Source organism: Podarcis raffonei, chromosome 3 (genome assembly GCF_027172205.1).
Source record: "Podarcis raffonei isolate rPodRaf1 chromosome 3, rPodRaf1.pri, whole genome shotgun sequence".
Classification (NCBI taxonomy): domain Eukaryota; kingdom Metazoa; phylum Chordata; class Lepidosauria; order Squamata; family Lacertidae; genus Podarcis; species Podarcis raffonei.
Genome location: NC_070604.1, coordinates 65687118 through 65707847, shown reverse-complemented (window position 1 = coordinate 65707847; position 20730 = coordinate 65687118). Strand labels below are relative to the sequence as shown.

At 40.8% G+C, this 20730-nt stretch overlaps 1 protein-coding gene and 1 long non-coding RNA gene across 7 annotated transcripts in view; one reads left to right on the top strand and one right to left on the bottom strand.

Moving 5' to 3' along the window:
* The window catches only part of UTRN (utrophin), a 316563-nt gene that overhangs the window by 155435 nt on the left and 140398 nt on the right, over positions 1 to 20730 (bottom strand). The window contains exon 1 of one of the 6 annotated variants that reach the window (XM_053382093.1): positions 11773 to 12368. The exons of the other annotated variants lie outside the window; for them this stretch is intronic. Coding sequence (XP_053238068.1) covers positions 11773 to 11916 — 144 coding nt within the window. The 5' untranslated portion in view covers positions 11917 to 12368. Of the gene's footprint in view, positions 1 to 11772; positions 12369 to 20730 lie in introns of those variants that run through there. 6 annotated transcript variants of the gene reach the window in all.
* LOC128410622 (uncharacterized) overlaps positions 3776 to 20730 on the top strand; it is a 47348-nt gene continuing 30393 nt past the window's right edge. Inside the window, exon 1 of the long non-coding RNA XR_008329557.1 lies at positions 3776 to 4438. This is a non-coding gene — a long non-coding RNA (uncharacterized LOC128410622). The remainder of the gene's footprint in view (positions 4439 to 20730) is intronic.

Genomic DNA, 20730 nt, shown 5'->3' with positions numbered 1-20730 from the left:
AGTACCACCTCCTCCACACTAGCTGTCACTACCGCTGATTCATTTGCCCTCTTCCTTTGCGTCCAATTTGTACAACCACCCAGAAGACAGCATGTCAAGTGGTGAATGCTGCACTGTCTTCTAAATCTTGCCACTGCTTGTGTGCTCCGAGACAGTAGGTGAACAGGCAATTATAGGGGGCTGTAGGGTTCTTAGTGGTCCTCCTGCTGTGGTGGACCCAGGAATGCCTCCTCCTGTTGGCCCTGGTTCTCACAGAAGTTTCACATTGGATGCAAGAGTGGAGGCTAATAAGCTAACCCCCTGTCCTAACCTATTTTCCTATCCTGACACTTAATTGATAGTACTGTTTGTAACTTTTTGACAATATTTCAATTACACCTAATTATACTACTGTATAATAAGGTATTGATTTACACGGCCAATGCCATCACTTTTCAGCAGCTCTTCAGTAGTTTGTCTGCATTGATTATTGAGCAAACACCCATCCCATAACCTTCCATTCTTTCCGCATGATCTTTCTTCCCTACCAAGCCATTGCTGCAGGGTACCTAAAGAACTTACTATAAAAGTAATTATCGACATTTAGCTGCATTTTCAAGCCTTTTCACCTGTCTGAAAAGTTCTTCCTCACTTTCTTCTATCCGGAATTTAACAGCAATTGGTGACATACCTTGATTAGGGAAAGTGCACTGAACTGTATCAACAACCTTATAAGCAGAGATCATGTCAACCAGACAAAGCTGTAAACTAAATGTAAATTAAACATCACTAAAATCTAACCACCACTGCTCACCATCATTTTGCCAATCACTAAGTCAACAACTGAAATGGTTATTCTGAAGCAGAAGCAATGTAGTATCAAAAGGTAAAGGAAGGGAAGCTGCCCTGAAAAAATAACATTATTTGTGTATGGAGAAAAACATTCTCACGAAAGTATTATGAGCGTGAGTTCCAGCTGAAACAACCAAGTTCCATTATACTGTCAACTATCTGTCAACTATCATTCATCTGCAGTATTTGTTATAAATGGGAAACAAACTGGAAGGGCTGAGGTAGATCAATGTTTCACCAAGATGTAAACCTAAGTCACATTTAAGAGGAAATAGATCCATTTCTTTATCTTCTGTCTGCAGAGTGATATTATCAGTACAAGAGTCAAGCACCAGGACCCTTCTATCTTACATGCCTCCTTGCCACCCTCATTTTATTAATAAAATGTATTTTATTTTATTATTTTATTCATTTTATTAATAAAATGTAACCTAACCTAAATTGGCTGGTACCCTAGCCTTTTCACAGAGAAACTAATACTGGAGACTGAAGCAGAAATGAATCCTATTTTCATTCTTTCTAGAAGTAGAGACCTAGCTTTTCTGATACATGTATATTAGGCAGGCTCAAGGTTTTTTTTAAAAAATGACTTACCTAGACTATAAAGAGTGTGCAGTAGAATATCTGGGAATGAAGCCAAAGCTCAGACCCCTATGCATCTTACTTGCTATGAAAAAAAATTATCCTCACTCATAAGGCACTACAACTAAATAAGCAGCATAAGCTCGTTTTAAGGCCCCTTGCTCTTTTGAACGGACCTAGTTAAAAGTTGTAAAGTCCAGGGGTCAAATACTGAGGAGCAAAAAAATAGTTTCAGGCTTGGTATCAAAATCTGTCTTGATTTTGAAAGCAGAAAACGATCTAATTTTTGAAAGGGAAGATAAATATACGTATATGAGAAGTACGAGGTTCTTAAACACTGGCTGAGTTTCTTTTTAACACTAATCTTGGGGCAAGGAATTTGTACCTTTTACATAAATAAACACTGCTGGAATCCAGCTCCTAGCAGCCTCAGCTGGCATGGCCAAAAGTCCTGGATAGTGGAAATTGCAATCCTGTTGCATCAATAGGGCCACAGGTTCCCCATCCCTGTGCTAAATCATGCTTTAGTGATATGTGACTGGAATCTTGCCTGCTCTAGGCCTCATGTGGTTTTCTCCTCTCTCCTCCTGGAGGTGTAATTTGTTAGTTTTCCCTTTCCCTTAACCACAGCTCACTGATATCTGAACTGAGGATTGCGGCTTATCACTAACTATGGTTCGGTTCAAAACAATCCCATTATAATTTCAAACTGTGACTTGTGGAACTGATCATAGTTTCTGATAAACCACAGGCAAAATCAGCTTACAAATATGTGCAAAAAAAGGCCAAACAGGAATGGCAACTGAACCGCTGGCAAGCACTTATAGCTGCCTCAAGTACCCGTAATTCCCGAAAATTCTGGCTGTTGGTCAACAGAAAATCTAAAAGATACCCCTTAACAGTTATTCCAGCCCCATTTGGGAATCCTTTCTAAGGAACTATTTTGCTTTACCAGACCTTAATATTAATACAATCGATGGATTTTATGAGCAGCTCCCTCTTTGGCCACCCACTGACCCGGAAGAAATCCACGGACTCATTTCTAATCTTAAAATCGGAAAAGCCCCCGGTCCTGACCTAGTCCCGGCGGAAGCTATAAAACTTCATGCAGACTGGTGGGCGAAAATCCTGGCCGCTACTTTTGATGCCGTAAACAACAGTGGGAAGGTACCAAGAATATGGAAGGATGCGATTATTGTTCCAATTCATAAAAAGGGCTCGACAGATGATCCGGGAAATTACAGGAATATCAGTTTATTGTCACTAATTGGGAAAATATATGCACGGTTCTTGTTAACTAAGCTTACTAAGTGGGCCGAAGAGAACAACCTGATTGGGCCTGAACAGGCTGGTTTTAGACCGAATCAGTCAGCGGTTGATCATGTCTTAGTTTTATACCACCTTGCCCGGAAATATTCCTCCCCAAATAGAGGCCAACTTTGTGCGGCCTTTATTGATTTAAAGGCCACTTTTGACAGCATCCCCAGAGGATTACTTTGGGGAAAATTAGCCCGATGGGGAATAGACAAAAGACTTTTGTGGCTAATAACTAAATTGCATGACGGATCGGCCGCTAGGGTGAGAATCACTCCGGACGGCGACCTCTCAAATTCAGTAACTATCAATAGAGGTGTTCGTCAAGGATGTATCCTTGCTCCAACCCTTTTTAATCTATTTATAAGTGATATGAGGGCGCCTCTGATAGATTCTCAAGAAACGATCCACGCCCCCCGTCTTGCCCAATATCGTTGCCCCCTTCTACTCTACGCAGACGACGCAGTGATCCTATCCTTCTCAAGAGTCGGCCTTAGGAGGGCATTAAAATTTTTCGATGTTTATTGCAAATCAAATTTTCTTACAATTAACCATGTTAAGTCCAAAGTCCTAATTTTCACCAAGAGTCGAAAAACCTATAATTGGAGAATAGACGGAAAAGCTATTGACCAAGTTTTTAAATTTCAGTACTTGGGAGTCCTTCTCCAACACAACATGGGCTGGAAGGTCCATCTTGCATATGTATTAAACAGAGCTAAAGCCCTTTCCTTTGCGCTACTGCGTTTTTTCTTTTCAGATGGGGCTTTCCATATTCCATCAGTGTTAAAAGTTTTCAAGGCAAAGGTGATTGCAACAATAGCATATGCAATCCCAATATGGGGGGTCCTTTGTTAATCTAACCCATTTGGAGGTAATCCAAAACCAGCTTCTAAGAAGGTTGCTAAAATTACCCAGGTGTGTAAGCAATACTGCTATACGACTGGAACTAAACGTTACATCTCTAGAAACCACATTATGGAAATGCATCCTCTGTTACTGGTTGGCATTATGGCATAAACTTCCAAATCTCCACTTGATAGAGTGTCTCTGGAGAGATGACTTCCCTAGCCCCTGGGCAAAAATAATACATGGGAAACTTGTGTCCCTAGGACTATCTCCATCTGAACTATTAAAATTGGATTTAATTTCTGCCAAGAGAATTATAACTCACAAATTAGAGGAGATGGATTTACAATTTAATATTGCGACAGGTGGTGGCACCTGTTCGCCGATAAACCTTGGCTTAACACCACCAACGAAACTTCCATCTTATTTAACTACCTTATCTGTGGTGACGCACAGGTATGCCTTTATAAAGGCTAGATTCAATGTTTTCCCATCAAACGTGTTGGGTAACAGACTCTCCAACGGACAGATCTCACTCCTCTGTGACTGTAAAAGTGGATCTATAGAATCGTTATATCATATAATCTTCTGTTGTCCATTACATTCGGCTTCACGGTCCAAGTTTCTGGCCCCATACTTATCGAGAATTGCTGACGGACCTCAGGAAGCCCAAATAATATACTTATTAAACGACGAAGATACAAGTAGATCCCTTGCAGTCGCTAGATACCTGATTAATGTTTTATTTCAAAAGAGGAGAAATGGATCACTGTATGACTCTGACAGCTTAGCTAAACTTAAGAACCATCAATAAGTGCCAGAACTAAGACGCATACCCCCCAAAATCTGATGAATTTGAATTGCGGTTTACATAGAGGGAGCTTATTGTGTATAGTGTTTACTTAACTGAAGTAAAATTGGTTTTATATGGGTGTTTTAACTTGGAACTGTTTAAATTGTATTGTTTATGGATAAATTTTGATGTATTGTTTTCGATATGGGCCAATGGCCGCAATAAATAAATCTATCTATCTATCTTTCTGATAAACCACATTTCCAGAATGTAAACAACAAGCAGGTATGGTTAGGGGAAAGGGAAAGCTTCCAAACTCCTTCTCCCAGCCATATGACTGGAGAAGAGAGAATGTCACCCCAACTTAGAGACTGAACTTGTTCACATAGCACTAAAGCAGGCTTCCTCAACCTCGGCCCTCCAGATGTTTTTGGGACTACAGCTCTCATGATCCCTAGCTAGCAGGACCAGTAGTCAGGGATGATGGGAATTGTAGTCTCAAAACATCTGGAGGGCCAAGGTTGAGGAAGCCTGGACTAAACCATTGTTTAGCATTAAAACAAACATGGCCACTGGATACATAACAAGCCACTGTTTGTGTTGGGTTCTGTACAAAGATGAGCAGTAATAAGTCTCAACATAGCACACCTGCTCCTCTCCTCCCCTTGTACATTAAGTGAGAAGATAAAAAGCTTATTTTACCTTTAAGGCAGCTCTACTAATTACCAGCACATCATTGTTCACCCTGAAAAACAGGGTTCTCAGATGAAAATCAACCCTTGATACGGAATCTCATTTGAGGCAAACAATGGTTTACCATTAATTAGAAGCAAAGGCTTCTAATTTGCTCACTGTGTGCATGGGATAAAAGGAGAAGGGAGTGCATGAGTCACAGGCTTGCTGCTGTTTATTCTCAATCTTCCAAGCTATATTTGGAAGACTGGTTACAAGTGGATATGTCTAGCATCGGATTTAAAACCAGATTTAAAAAAAACAGAAGAAAAATGACCAGCTTGAAGCCTCACAGAATGATAAATTTGTTATTATATGTGTTGTAAGAAACCCGAAGGCGCTTTACTAGATCTACTACATAAAAGTCTAAAGCAAAATCTGAAGTTTGCTATGAACAAAGGTAATTCCTCCTTGAACAAACTGGAGAAACTGGGGCTGCAAAAGTTATGAATCAGCAATTTCTATGTGACTTCTACAGCCTATGTCCACTGTAGGTCTGAAAATATATTATCAACCAGTTTCAGTTTTCACTCTCATACATTTCCATCAGTCATAGCCTTACACGTATTCCTAAAACCCACAATTGCCTTCTTAGGGAGATGTGTTATGAAAAGGAAATGTGTTACTCTCAAAGGTAAGAAAGTGCCTGAAAACACAGTTAACTGAATATACTACAAGTTACCAGGGGTGAGTGGAATGTAGCTTTATGAAATTGAAGGACAAGCTAGTGAAGGAGGGTGCTGTACGCTTTTCCATCTGTAAGGTAAGCTTTTATCGGGTGCTTGAAGAATGAGAAAAGAACAGCTATCAAAGAAGTGTGTGAAGACTTACCGACTTCCTCTGAAGCAAGTAAATAATGTGGACCATTTACAACATGGGGTGTATAATGTTAGTAACCTTGGTGTTTTCTGTCAAATCAGCAGCATTCTTGTGCAGTAAAAAATAGCAGGAACTCATGTATTAGGTATTGATTTAATTCCAGGAAATATGGGAGATTCAAGAAAACAGTTTCCCCATTAATCCTCCGCTTGTTATTTAACACGGCTGTTGCAATATTACAACCCTATCACTACATTTTATTTACATATAACAGCATTCTGCTTTGTAACTGCAAAATATTTTAATCATAAGCGCCTAAGACGGACACATTGTTGCTAAGTACTGGAAAAGTTTCCTTTCTGCACCCTCACTATGTGAGGTTGTGTCTAATATATATTTCTAAAAGGCACTTTCAAAAAAGAATGACTGATGACATTCTTGTAAAGAAGCTGATAAAATGGGGACTGGGCGAGGTAACTGCTAGGGTGGATTTGTAGCTGCTTGGATGGCCATCTGTCATGTATGATCTAGTTGAGCTTCCTGCATTGTAGGGATCTAGAGGATCCTCAGGGTCCCTTCCAACTCTATGATTCCACAATCCTAAGTTATATTATTCAGCATCCTTACGGGGTAGACTTTGGTAATATGGTGCCCTGAACGAAGCAGTGGGCCCTGCAGAAGTTCAAAGCTGGAGGTGGCAGGAGCAGCAGGGAGGAAGAGGAGGAGAAGGAAGCGAAGGAAGCAATGACTGGAGCTGCACCAGCTCCGACCACAGGTATGTCTTGGGTCTCCTCCTCAGCTCAACACCCTGCTCAGAGTAACCACCTGCACCACCCTGAATCTGGCACTGATGCTAATGTTTGCCTATCCCATAGTCCCACACACTTTTCTTTTTTAAATTCAGGTCTTTCTCACATCTTCAGTGTTTAAGAGGCACTATGTTCTTCATAAGAATTTATCCAACGTATTCCTCCCTGTTTTTGCTACTATTTTATTTAACATTCTCAACTTGTAATCGTTGTCTGTATGTTCACAGTTGAGAGGGCTGCAAAGATCTTCTAGCACTAAATGAAGACAGGATAATATAGACACAAGTCTTTTTTGCCTTTCCTTAAAACCGTCTAAGCTTTTATGCTTATGAGCTGAAAAACGGAGTCCTTTCCACTAGATTCTATATAATATAAGTATTCTTGTCTTATATCCCCATTTAAAACAAGCATTATTCATTGCCACTAATTCTGACAGATCATTTTAGCTCCTTTCTCCCTGACATCTTTAACTAAACTCCTATTATTAATTATCTCCCATTATCCTTCATCAGCTACTTGAACCATTTCAAAGTAGCTCCTGAAGTTTAGCTACCTTGAAACACACGCCAGCTGAAGTCCATAAAGTGTAAAGGGAAGGGAAGAGATTAAAAGTTCTGGTACTTTCCCTAACTATATTCCTTTACCAGTCACAATCAGCTATTGCTCCCTTCAAGAGGCAGGAACAGGCCTCACTGTTCACTTTGCACCATATAATTGAATGCGCACTTTAAAGAAATATTTTTATGAATTGCCCTGTCCCAGGTTCTGCTTCCTAAGTTATACTCAAATGTGATGGAATATTGGCAATGGGATTTGATATAGATAAAATCGTTTTCTTCCCCTCATCTCTAAATTCAATTGCCCTGAATCTGTCAAACTTCCATGTCTGCAAGGATTAATCATATAGCACCATACATTTCCTTTTGCGCTCATCATTATTTTTATATTTTCATCAATTTCCACAAAAGCTTTCTGAAATTGAAATTTATTCTTCAAAAAAACATATGTATAAAGCATTCATCTGAAAGCCAGACGTAGCTTAGAGCATTTGTATCATTTATCATCACATCCAAGGAAGCTGGCAACTCATGTAAGTTATCGTGTGTCACTTCAGGACTGGAGATAAATGTCATACCCAGACTAGACTTTCAGATGTTCCCATGTATACATTTTCTAAATAGTTTTTATTTGTTGTGTTGTAAATGAATACTTTCTGGCAGAATATTCACTGTGTTTAAACTGCCTTTGTTATACTTGTCTTCTTAGCTGAAAGTGACCTGGAAGTTCTTGATATGAAGGGTGAGTATACCCAAATTATTACTCATTAGGAACTCAAGCCACCTTAGCCATTTAAAAAGTTGTGGTATTCTATATTATTTTGATGTATTTAGAAACGCCTCACATTTCTTTCCATGAAGCAGAAATTCTTTTCAAAAAATGCTACTTTGCTGAGCTTCAAGCCAATTTAGGCTCAGTCATGGCTGCCGAATTGGAAAGCTTGTAGATGATATCAAATATACCAAGTGGAAGTGCAATGATGTTCACATTTCATGGACTATGAAGAAAAAGTGCCAGCCATCTTTACCCACACGCTGCTTCACTTTGTTTCTTTATGTCCTAAGAGCTTCTGACTAGTCCTGAGCAGGTTCATGCTGCATGAGCAGATATTAGGAAGAGAATGAAGAGCAGAGATTGCTGAATGCCATATAGATCCCTGGGGCTCGAGCAAGCGAGTGATGCTGCTCCCATCCTGTAAGTAGACTCTACAATCTCAGGAAGCGGCAAGCTAATATTTGGAGAAAATTCCTGCAGTTTCCCTCAAGAAGACTGACACCATACTTCCAGAAGTATGGGATGCCCCCAGAAACTGAAGGGGAAATTGATGGGAAGGGCATAACCAAAGGATTGTGATTCATGTCCCTACTTTTGTTATGTCAACACTGAGGGTGGGTTAGGTCCGATGATCCCACTAGCACAGTTGCGGGCCCTCCAAAACAGCATGAGAGGTAGTATAGGGGGGTGGACAGGGAGAATATATTGCAGATACTGCCTCCTCCCTATCTGTATCCATTTGTAGAAACCTCCAACAGAACAAACGCCTTGAATTCAAAAAGGGTCCCTTTTGTGAATAGAGGGGCACCACTGGATCCAATCCAGAATGATAAATGTACAGTGGTACCTCGGGTTACAGACACTTCAGATTACAGACGCTTCAGGTTACAGACTCCACTAACCCAGAAATAGTACCTCGGGTTAAGAACTTTGCTTCAGGATGAGAACAGAAATCGCGCTCTAGCGGCACGGTGGCAGCAGGAGGCCCCATTAGCTAAAGTGGTCTTCAGGATAAGAACAGTTTCAGGTTAAGAACGGACCTCCGGAATGAATTAAGTACGTAACCAGAGGTACCACTGTATTAGGAAAACCTACCAGATGTATTCTGCTGTGCCTTTAAAGCAGGGGGTGGGCAAACTGTTTGCTGTCAAGGGCAACTTTATGCAGGGTAATGGGTCGCATGACTGAGTGGAGTAGAAGCCAGTGAAGGGCATGACCAAAATCAAAAGTGAGTTGGACACCTGTTTTTTAGCTTTGTGCAATTCCATTCCCTAACCCCCCACCCAGTGGAGGGACAAAACACTTTTCCCAGAGATCTTATAGTATACAGCAGACAGGCTTTTGTTTACAATCTATTTTTAGAACTTTATCTTTTACTCCCCAGCTCAAAAAATTAATTGTAGAATTCAGACTTATAAGAATACACTTCTAATATTATCTTTATTAGCAATCTTCTGAACTTATTTACAAGATATTTTCCATTAATTTCATTTTAAGACAGCTTTAATTTACTGCTCACCAAAACTCTAAGTGAACATTTGGGGGGGGGGATAGTGTCACCCCTAAATCTAGGAATAAAACAAGTACTTATGTTGCTAAGTATTCTATCATTTGGCATTACACTATTGAAATCAATCTTAATACAGCTACAGATATGCTTACCATATTCCTAGCATACAAGTTAGTACACAGAATGGTCAAATTACAGGGTTGCATTATTACGATTATAACAAGAAGAATAAAGATTTTTTTGTGCACAAGAATATTGAGACTTTCAGTTATGTCTTTCCCCAATGAAATGAGCATAGTAGAATAACAGTGCAGTTCATTATTTCATTGAAAGTTGCTTTAAAATTTGCAGTGCACATTAGATTTTCATTGTGCTATATCATTAACCATTCATTTATCACTGCCTTACATTGACACCTGGTGGAAGAGGCTGGGATTGTAACACATTTCCCAACATCAGTTGAATGAGCATTATAAACAAACTTTGAACACTTCAATTGACAACTGAAAAGAACAGTGTATAATTTAAAATGGTATTTCTTTCTCCCTAGAAAATGATCGTTTTGAACAAAAAATGTATCCAATAATTCCAGGCTGTTAGACACTTCTGAGTGATAAATACACCATTAATTCCCATTCATAAAATAAAACTTCCTTTTGCTGCTTCACAAGCTAAGTTAGCAAGATAAATGCATCACTACTGACATCTGTTCTACGTGGGCAATTTCTTCTAGTATCTTAGTACTACTACAAAGTTGGCTTCTCTGCTTGTGCCGAGTGACTGATGTGATAAGAAAAAAAACTATAAGCTTACAAACAACCCAACCACACTGTCTTATTTCATGCCCAACATTAACATCTTACACACTTCTGGACAAGTTTCCGAAAAAGAATTTTTTTCACCCAAAAGCTGCAATGAATGCCAGCTATGTAATTTACTCTTTTACGTGGCTGAAACAAAAATAATTTAGATAGTCATGCTTTAAAAGTTGTATTTGTACAGGCTGGATATTTTCAAATTCACAGCATGCCTTCTGAAACATCTATACAAAGTTATAAATATTTTAGAAATCTAGTCATTCCTATATAATTTAAGGAAGCAAAAAAGAGATAGCCAAGAAACCAGGAGATTTGTTTCTTTCTTCTCATAACAAATGATGGAAAATGCAAACAATATTGTTTAATTTTTATCAGTTCACACTGAAGCAAAGAACAAGAATTAACTTCTAAAACAGCAATATTCAGTACTATTAAAAATCAGAAGTTCTACCAGCCACAGCCAGTTTCTTGCTTTGAAGATAATCACTGTTTCCTTTTCCCTCTCTTGTTTTCTTTGTGTGTGTGTTGCTGCTGCTGCTGCTGCTGATTCAAAATAAGGAAAAGACATCCACCAGTTCTCCAATAACCCGCCGAAAGATAAATCCTTGTGTTTCCTCCTGCTTCCACTCTGTCCTTTCTAGCTAGGTTGGCTGTATGAGAAATGGCTCACGAATGGATTTACAGAGTGAGACTCTTACCTTGAAAGTTAACCAACTTTAATGATTTTCCCTCGTATCTCAAAGTTAAAGATTAGCAAGCACTTTCAAGCAGTTCCACTACAGCAAAAGTTCTGCAACCACACAGAATCTACAACTCATAGCAGTAGATGTTTACATTACTGTCATGAGCACTAGGCCACCTTGGGCTTTTGAATGGAAAAGCAGCGTATACATTTTATGAAATATAGACATTTTACCATTTTCCTATCTAATTCTTCAATAGAAAAAATAATGTAACACAATAGAAGCTCCACTGGTTGCAGATCTGCAGAAAGCAGGTGCCACCTTAAACTTTTGTAAATTGAAATATGGACTGTTATTTTAAAACACACTGGGGGGCTGTACTGAACAGCTCTTACACTAACCTTTTAACTGATCTTTATAAGAAGCAGCATTTCTAACAGCATCTTCCCAACTGTGGCTAAAAATAATGAAACCAAGAAAGTATCCATTTCAGTAACTATAATTAATATTTCCCAAGAAAATATTTCTAGTGCCTAACCACACTAAGTCATACTTGTGTTTCTAGATAGATAGATGATAGATAGATAGATAGATAGATAGATAGATAGAGATAGATAGATAGATGATATAGATATTCATCCAATTTGTTAGTGCAAGGAAAGAAAGAAAGAAACAATAGTTTAACTTTCCAGTTTTTACTTACCTTGCAAAGCTTCTGATAACGTGGGGAAGAAACTGCCATTCTCTGCAAGCGATGCAACAATACCACAACTTTCTGCAGCGATGTTCTCACCACCGCCATCATTTTAAGTTTGCCACACTTCTGAAGACACCTCAAAATTTGCATTATAAATGAAGAACAACTATCATTTCCTCTTGGTCACTGGACAACGATTTGCCAGCTCTCTGAGCATGCTCGCTTCCAGGGCAGCTTTTCCGAGTGACAGACTCAAAGGCAAAGGCAGTTAGCATAGTGTTAAAGTGTCTCTTCTTTCAAAAAGCCAAATACACACAAAAACAAAAGCTTGCCGGCATCCTCGAAGCCTGCATTTGCCTGGCAGATCCAGGGGAAAATGCCTGCTACCAAATGGGGAGAGTGAACTACATACCACCGAAGGTTTATGAATTGACAGCACCGAGCTGCAGAAACAAAGCAGAATTCCTCGGGGAAGACATAATCACAACAGTTCTCCTTTTGAATATGCCTCATAGGAAGAAAGAGAGCAGCGTTCCTTCCCTCACTCTGGAGAAAGATGCTCTCGCGCTCACACTGGAAGCAGCTCTGGCAGAGCTGTGGAGCAAGTGAATAATACAGTGTGCTATAAATCTTATGAGAAGAGCAGAGGGATACCTGCCCTAATTATATCAGCCATACGTTAAAGGCTAATAAATCACATAGCGACAGCTCTCAAAAGCTAGATTATCTTGCACAAAAGGAAGACCTGCAGGGGGCAAACCCTATCCTGTGAAGATTCTCTTAAAGCTCATTCATCTCCAGAGCTCCGAAAGGAATCGTTCTACATGTAGAAGTACCAATGTTATTATGGTGAAAAATCCAATTAGAACCTTTCCTGCATAGGTCCATTTGAAGAATAAGGCAACTGGGTATGATTTTAGCAAGATAATATTTTAGTTATTGATTACTCACCCTCCTGCTCCCTCCCCCTGGGCAGGATTCTTCACAAGCTTTGGACCTTGATAACAAACTCTGAGAAGTTGTATCATTTAAGGAACTTAGTTTAAGACAGATGCTTCATAATGAGGCTATTCTTTTGCTGTCAGCATCAGTGTGAGTCTAACAGTGAGAACATACTTCAAATGTGGCAAAGTGTAACAAGGCACAGGCTGAAGTCACATGAGGCTGCAGTGCTTCTGAAGCAAAGCAAGTCTGGGAGACTGGTCAGGCGGCCAGTGGCTGGATAGGAGACAGCCTGGGAACCCTGTGTCGGCTGTCTTGAGTTCAACACTAAAATAAAGGTGGGATATGCAACATACAAATATTCTTCATTAAATATGTATCTTATGATGTGGCAGGTCCCTCCACAGAGAGGCTCACCTGGTGTGGCTTTTAATGCCATGTGAGGGGCTTTTTATTTTGTTGATTTATAATTGTGAACCTTTGAATTCACTGAATTTTAGATATGCTGCATACTTTTAGTGGTGCAGCATATTTCCCCCCTATGACGCTGAAGCCTTTGCTGTTGAAATTTTTATGCTGGCATTTTATGCTAGAGTTGGTTTACTGTTCTGTGATTATTCTTGGATATTAATGCTTTATTGTTTGTAAGCCGCCCAGAGAAGCCTGTTATTGGGCGACATTGTAAATGTCATTAACCAATCAATAAAAACAGAACGTATGGATCAAACGTCCTGCTCTAATATCAAGCCACCTACCAGGGCTGAACGAATCAAATAATTCCACAAGCAGAAACCCAATGCACTGTAAAATGGCATGTGAAGAGCAAGTATGGTTCAGGCACTTGACCCTAGCCACACCCTGCAAGGAAAGGACGTGGAACACTTCAAGGAAAATAACCAAGATTAAAACTCCTTCCCAGTCATAAATAGGATCAACAGGTCAGATACTGTGTCAGAAACATGGCTCTAGTGGATCATACTTAAATAGTTATTCTGGAAATAAACTCCATGCCATCAACATGGCCTGGATAGCTCAGATGGTTAGAGCATGGTGATGACAGCGCCAAGGTTGCAGGTTCGACCCCCATATAGGACAGCTGCATATTCTTACACTGCAGGGCATTGGATTAGATCAGGCTTCCTCAACCTCGGCCGTCCAGATGTTTTGAGACTACAATTCCCATCATCCCTGACCACTGGTCCTGCTAGCTACGGATCATGGGAGTTGTAGGCCTAAAACATCTGGAGGGCCGAGGTTGAGGAAGCCTGGATTAGATGACCCTCTGGGTCCCTTCCAACCCTACAATTCTATTATTCTAACATACATCACAAAAGGACTAATACTAAGGAAGTATATAATGGCTTTATTCTCAAGGATAACCAAGGTGGTGCCCTCCAGATGTTATTATACTCCATTTCCCATCATCCCCACCAATGGTTATCCTGACTGGGGCTGATAGGAGTTGGGAGTGTAATAGTGTACTGAGGGTAATGCATGGGCTACCCCTGCTCTATCCCAACACTACTCTTGTACTGTAGGAATGTAGAAACAACAAAGTAAAACAATTTCACAAGAACAAAGCTCTCAAGTGTCAGAGACTGTGTGAGAGACTACTTGATTGGTTCTTCCTTCTTCCTACCTACTCCTGCCAACCCCCATGTATTTTTTTTAATATTCCCGCGTTATTGGAGAAGCAGGCAGGTGGAGAATGACAGACATGCACTGGGGCAGTCCCACAATACTTCGGATGGGGGGGGGGAGAGAACATATCTAAAAAGTCTTCTTCCCAATCATAAGGAGCACAACTTCAGGACTACTTGGTAATCCCTTTTACAAAAGCTCACACGATTCCTCTTAAATAGCCATCCTCTCTGCCTGTGTGCTGAATAGAGTGCTACCGTACTCCTACAACAGCTCAGAAATCAGGAAAGCAAATGTTTTCACCAAATACTGCAAGCAACCTTTTCCGTGCATGACTAGAGCCAACAAATATTTACTTACTGTGAGATTCTAACTTGAGGCAACAAAATAGAAAAGACAAATGAGGCACTTAATGTTAAAACAAAACAAAACAGAATTGGCTACATTTAGCTAAGTGACGTTGCTTGATCCCACATGCTTTCCCAAGGATACAGTTTTACACCTCTAGTAGCTAAAACTTGACAACTTCTAACTTTTTCTAAGTTTACCCTTTAGCCTGGTTGGTGCATATTCTGTAAATCAATACAAGGTTTTAAAATATGAAGTTCTATGATTCTAAGTTTAGTACTCAACAACACTACCAGTGCAACATTCAAAGAATCTCACATCCCGCCCCCCTTATTTTGCCTAGCTTTGTAAAGAGCAACTTCTGAACTCTGGTAGTTGCAAGAGCAGGTCTGAAAGTGTGGCAGAGAGCCTTCTTGGCAGTGGCGCCCTCCCTGTGGTACACTCTCCCATCAGATGTCAAGGAGATAAAGAACTACAGAACTTTTAGAAGACATCTGAAGGCAGCCTTGTTACTGGGAAGTTTTTAATGTCTGACATTTTATTATGTTTTTATATGTGTTGGAAGCCACCCAAGTGGCTGGGGAAACCCAGCCAGATGGCCATGGTATAAATAATTAAATTATGATTATGATTATGATTATGATTACAGAGGAGGACCCAATAAGTTGGTTCATGTTCAGTGGGTGAGGCTGCAGGACCCTCCTCAGTTCCTCCCCCTAGCCCATAAAGAGTGAAAGAAAATAAATTGTCCAAAATAAGCAAGTGCATGATTTGTGCAAGTGGGAAGCTTCCCCTTACTCAGGCACAAAATTTCATTATGTGTATACAAACCCTTGCTTTTTCTACAAAAAGCTTTCTTCAGCCTAAATAGATCTTATCACTCAACTTAATCATCACCCTAAGCTTCCAAAGCAGAAAATTCAAAATTCAATATATAAAATACAGTGGTACCTCTGGATGCGAATGGGATCCGTTCCAGAGCCCCATTCACATCCTGAAGCGAACGCAACCCACGTCTGCGCATCTGCATGGGTCACGATTCGCCACTTCCGCGCATGCGCATGACGTCATTTTGAGTGTCTGCGCATGCGCAAACGGCAAAACCCAGAAGTAACGTATTCCGTTACTTCTAGGTCACCGCGGAGCACAACCCGAAAACGTTCAACCTGAAGCTACTTCAACCCGAGGTATGACTGTAGCTAAAACCAAATACATGAATTAGGGTGGGTCCTCAAAACACATATCCCAAGTGCCAAAGGCCAGGGCAAAGAGTTGCATCTTCAGCATATGACAGAAACTATACAATGAAGGTGTCAGATGCAACTCTTTGGGGAGTGAATTCCACAACCTGGGAGCTTCCACAGAGAATGCCCTCTCCTGGGCCACCACCCACTTAACTTCTGAGGATGGTGGTACCATCAAGAGGGTCCCACTACTGATCTTAACACCAAAGGTCTGCAGAGAAGGAGGCTGTTTTTCAAATATTTCATGCCTAAGTCATGTAAGGTGTAATTACAGTATTTTCATATGCTCTCTCAATCCTGCTTTATTTAAAAGAGAAAATCCCTCCTTGGTAGAATTTCCATGGTTATTAGAATAGTGCAGTCTGTATTATTTGTGGCAGCTCTGAAATTGCTAATGATAGGTCTGTGGACAAACGTTGTGTGGCTATACAGATGAGGCTGAGGTTTCCACCACATGTGAACAAGGGAAGCTACCATATTTTTCGCCCTATAGGACGCACTTTTCCCCCTCCAAAAATGAAGGGGAAATGTGTGTGCGTCCTATGGGGTGAATGCAGGCTTTCGCTGAAGCCTGGAGAGTGAGAGGGGTCGGTGTGCACCGACCCCTCTCACTCTCCAGGCTTCAGGAAGCTCTCCGCAAGCCTTGGGAGCCCGCGGGAGTTCCCGTCGGGCTCCCTAGGCTTGCGGATAGCAGCCTGCATCTCGAAGCCTGGGGCGCGCTGCACAGCGCACCTCGGGCTTTGGTCCCCTGACCTGGTTTGGAGGCTGGCGGCGGGGAGAACCCGCTTCTCCCTGCCACCAGCCCCACAAGCTTGGGGGACAGCGGGGAGGCGGAACACTGCCATCCCGCTGTCCCCCGACCTGGTTTGGAGTCTGGCGGCGGGGAGAAGCCCGCTTCTTCCTGCCGCCAGCCCCACAAGCTCGGGGGACAGCAGGGAGGCACAGCGCGCCATCCCGCTGTCCCCTGACCTGGTTTGGGCTTCAGGCAGATATCTGCAAGCCATGGGAGCCCGGCGGGAAGTCGCACCGGTCTCCCAAGGCTTGCGGAGAGCTGCCTGTTCTGGGGGCTGGGTCAGGGGAAGCTCGGGCTTCCCCAGCCCCACGCCTGGGGGGGGAATAAAAATTTTTTTCTTTATTTCCCCCCCCCAAAAAAATCTAGGTGCATCCTATGGGCCAGTGCGCTCTATGGGGCAAAAAATACGGTAAGTTGCTTTTAATATATGGTTTGTTACACTGCATAGTTAGGACACTGGTAGCACTAAACTAAAAATTTAACTTTTTCTATGGATATGGAGGAAGGCCACTTACATATTTTTTAAAAAATGTAAATCACTTTCCTACTTACATATTAGTAGCAAACATAAAGCAAAAGCAAACCGTACTATAAAATGAAACAATGAAAATTCTAAAAGCTTAAAATACCAAGAATAAGCTGAAAAAATTTCAATAAGCAGCAAACAAAACATAACAATGGAAACAATGGAAAAACTCATTAAAACTTAGTTTTACATTTTAATATTTTGTTTCACTTTAAACAAATGGCAGTGTTAAGCTAAACTTTACTAACTTAAGTTTCAGTGGAACAAAACCAAAACCCTTATTTGGACTTTATGGTAAACTAGGGGTTGTACTGTTCCCTAAAAGTGTGATTCTTGAAGTAATACTGTCTCCCAGGATTCTTCTGTTACATATTTTCATTCTCCATGCAATGTCTGTTCTTGCCTTGTTAAGTAGAATGTTGTTTCTAGCATATGACAAGAACTTTTTGGCCAAGCCTACCATAATCCCTTTACTGACTTCCAGGTCTACTCTGTAAGTATATGAATATTTAAATTAATTCTCCCAGCCATATCTTTGCCACAGCTTTATCTTAGGACCTATAATCATCTTTAAGAATTCTAACACATTCTTCAGACACTCAACCTTCGTGCTTACTCTCTGGGTTTAGATCAGGGGTCAGCAACCTTTTTCAGCCTCGGGCCGGTCCACCGTCCCTCAGACCATGTGGTAGGGGGGGAGGGAATGAACAAATTCCTATGCCCCACAAATAACCCAGAGGTGCATTTTAAATAAAAGGACACATTATACTCATGTAAAAACACACTGATTCCCAGACAGTGCGTGGGCCAGATTGAGAAGGCGATTGGGCCGCATCCAGCCTCCGGGCTTTAGGTTGCCTACCCCTGGTTTAGATCAACTTTTTCAGTAAAATTCCCACTTTCCCCCCAGGCTGTCAATAATAGTGCCTGAGGGCTATCTTCCTCAACTGTACCTAGTCTTTCGCCAGCAATCCTGAACAATTACATATTTTAAAATGCTGCCTCTAATATATTCACTATTCTCATTCAACTGGGCACCTTTTCCTCATTCTAATTCCTGCTGAATGCTATGACACATGCAGGAAATCAGGTCAACACTAACCCTAGGATGACTGCCAGCAGTACGGTACAGATTTTCATGTTTTGCTCTCATGTTTTCTAAGTAACTGGAAACCAACTGTAATGGCTTTAGGGGTTGCTTGTGCATAAATAGCCGCCGCTCTGGGCTAGGTTGGCTGGTTAAACCATTTCTCGCTGGACAGCCATCCACACCGTGGCTGTTCAGTCGCTGGCAGAATCCGTCAGTGGGCGTTTCTTAAACCTTTTCCAACATAAAAGTTGTTTGACGCCCAGTCTCCTCCTACTCTCCCTGCGTGGAAGTCTTCTGCGCAGGGAGGGCGTGGGTAGCGGAGGACCTGTGCTCTCCCTGCTGGTGTCCAGTGAAGAGTCCCGGAGCCTGCTCTCTGCTTCCCCCATTGGCCCCCCTCTATCCCTGGTGTTGCGCTGATTTTCTTCCCCAACAGGAGACCTGCCTCTCTCCCTGCTTGGCCCCTCTCCAGCATCGCTGTGGAGCCTCACCTCCTCCTCTAGTTCCGATGGCAGTTCCCTGACACCAACATACTCTGAAACATAACATCTGCACAACCTTATGATACAAAATATCACAATTCTTCCTCTTTTTGTTTGTTAAAGACACCGTGTCCTTTTTTCCACATACTTTATAGCCAGTGAAAATATCTAAGTACACATGTTTCCCACTGCCAAGTGGGGTAATTCATGACACAAAGTAGTGTAGGGAATTTTTAAGTTCTGATCCAGGATCCAAATTGAAATAACAGTCAGAAAGAGAGATCTATACACAATATCAGCCTTGTTAATATTTTCTGTTTGATGAAGATATCATTTGGCTTATCTTCAATACCTGGAAATTAAGTGTACCTCTCAAAGAAGATGTGGGAAACATTTCAGGAAGTCGTAGATTGTTAAGATCAGAGTGTGAGCTGAGTGACAAACCAGCTAAGTTAGCCTTGTCATAGCCAATAGAACAGAAATAACTATAGTTGATGGATTTTCCTTTGGAAAACATGAAAAATATATTGCAAAACTCTAAGTTCCAAAAATAAATAGAATCAGTCAGGTTTTCCTAGTATTTGTCATAAGAACAGGACAGAACACAGTAAACAACCAGTTGTCTGGGGAAAGGCTGTTCCCTTGTGTGCATAACTGGCCATAAATGCACTAAAACCAAAATGATTTTTGTAGTACATAGATTACATACTGCTCCCAAGAAGCTGAAAGTCTACATCTAAGAAATAGCAAAAAAATAAATCACAAGAAATAAATCACTAGATACAAGTGAAAATCTACAAAAAGTAACTGCAACCCACTAGCTCAAACATTTAATTCATCCATTACACAGAATTAAACTAGAATAAAATTAAACGGTCATTGAGTTTAATTTAGTTACTGCCATGAAACAAACCTTGCAGAATTTACTAACATTCACTGTAATCTGTATTTTTTAGAGTTCATGTAATGCTTATATTCACATCAGTTTGCTACTGGCATTTTTACTATGAAACATTTTGATTAAAAAGTGAAAGATGGGATCATACTTTAAACAGAAATTTCCTTCACTGAAATCGTCAGCATACAATCAAATGAGATAATAGTATAAGATACTGTACTTTATGTTCTCATTTTGTCTTTGCACAAAGTGTGGATCCTATAATTGCTTTTTACTGTAATGCTTAATATTTTGTACAAATATAGAAACATATGAATTGCCTTGTATTTGATGTTCTACATCAAACTAAGGTTTATCTTATCGAAAATTCTAGACTTGTTCAGATGGTATATTGATCCTGGGGAGAAAGTGGGAGTGGGCCTCAGAGCAACCTTCCTTCTCTCTCTCTCTCTCTCTCTCTCTCTTTCTTTCTCTCTCTCTCACGCACACACTTAATTTATCTTCACGGGGGGGGGGGGGGCGAGAATCTAAGAGATTTTAGGTTTATTTGAACTGAGGGTCTCCCTTAGCACTGCAATGTACAAGCTTTCTCCAGCTGAAGCTATCTAGGACGCATACCCCCTAGTAAACAAAAGTATATCGCTATTGCTTCCTAACATGGAGGTCTAAAGAAGCAGCACAAATAACAACCAAGGAGGATTGCAGCAAAGGTTTTTTGCTGGGGAAAGAAGTGCCAAGCTAACAAAAATTACATTGCTGACATACTACACTGCCTCATTTTATTAACTATGCAGTCAACCACTTCCCCTGTCCTTCCTTCGAATATAAGAAGTATGGCCGAACTACTCAAAAGAGCAGGGACACTGCAAAACTTTGTGATGATTCAGACAGTGGCACTGCACAGTCTGAGAAGTGCAACTTGAAACCCTTTTTAATTTCACTGAGGCTGTTGGCACATACAACCTTCAAGCTGGAGCTTGAGCATCCAAAGGATAATAAAGGA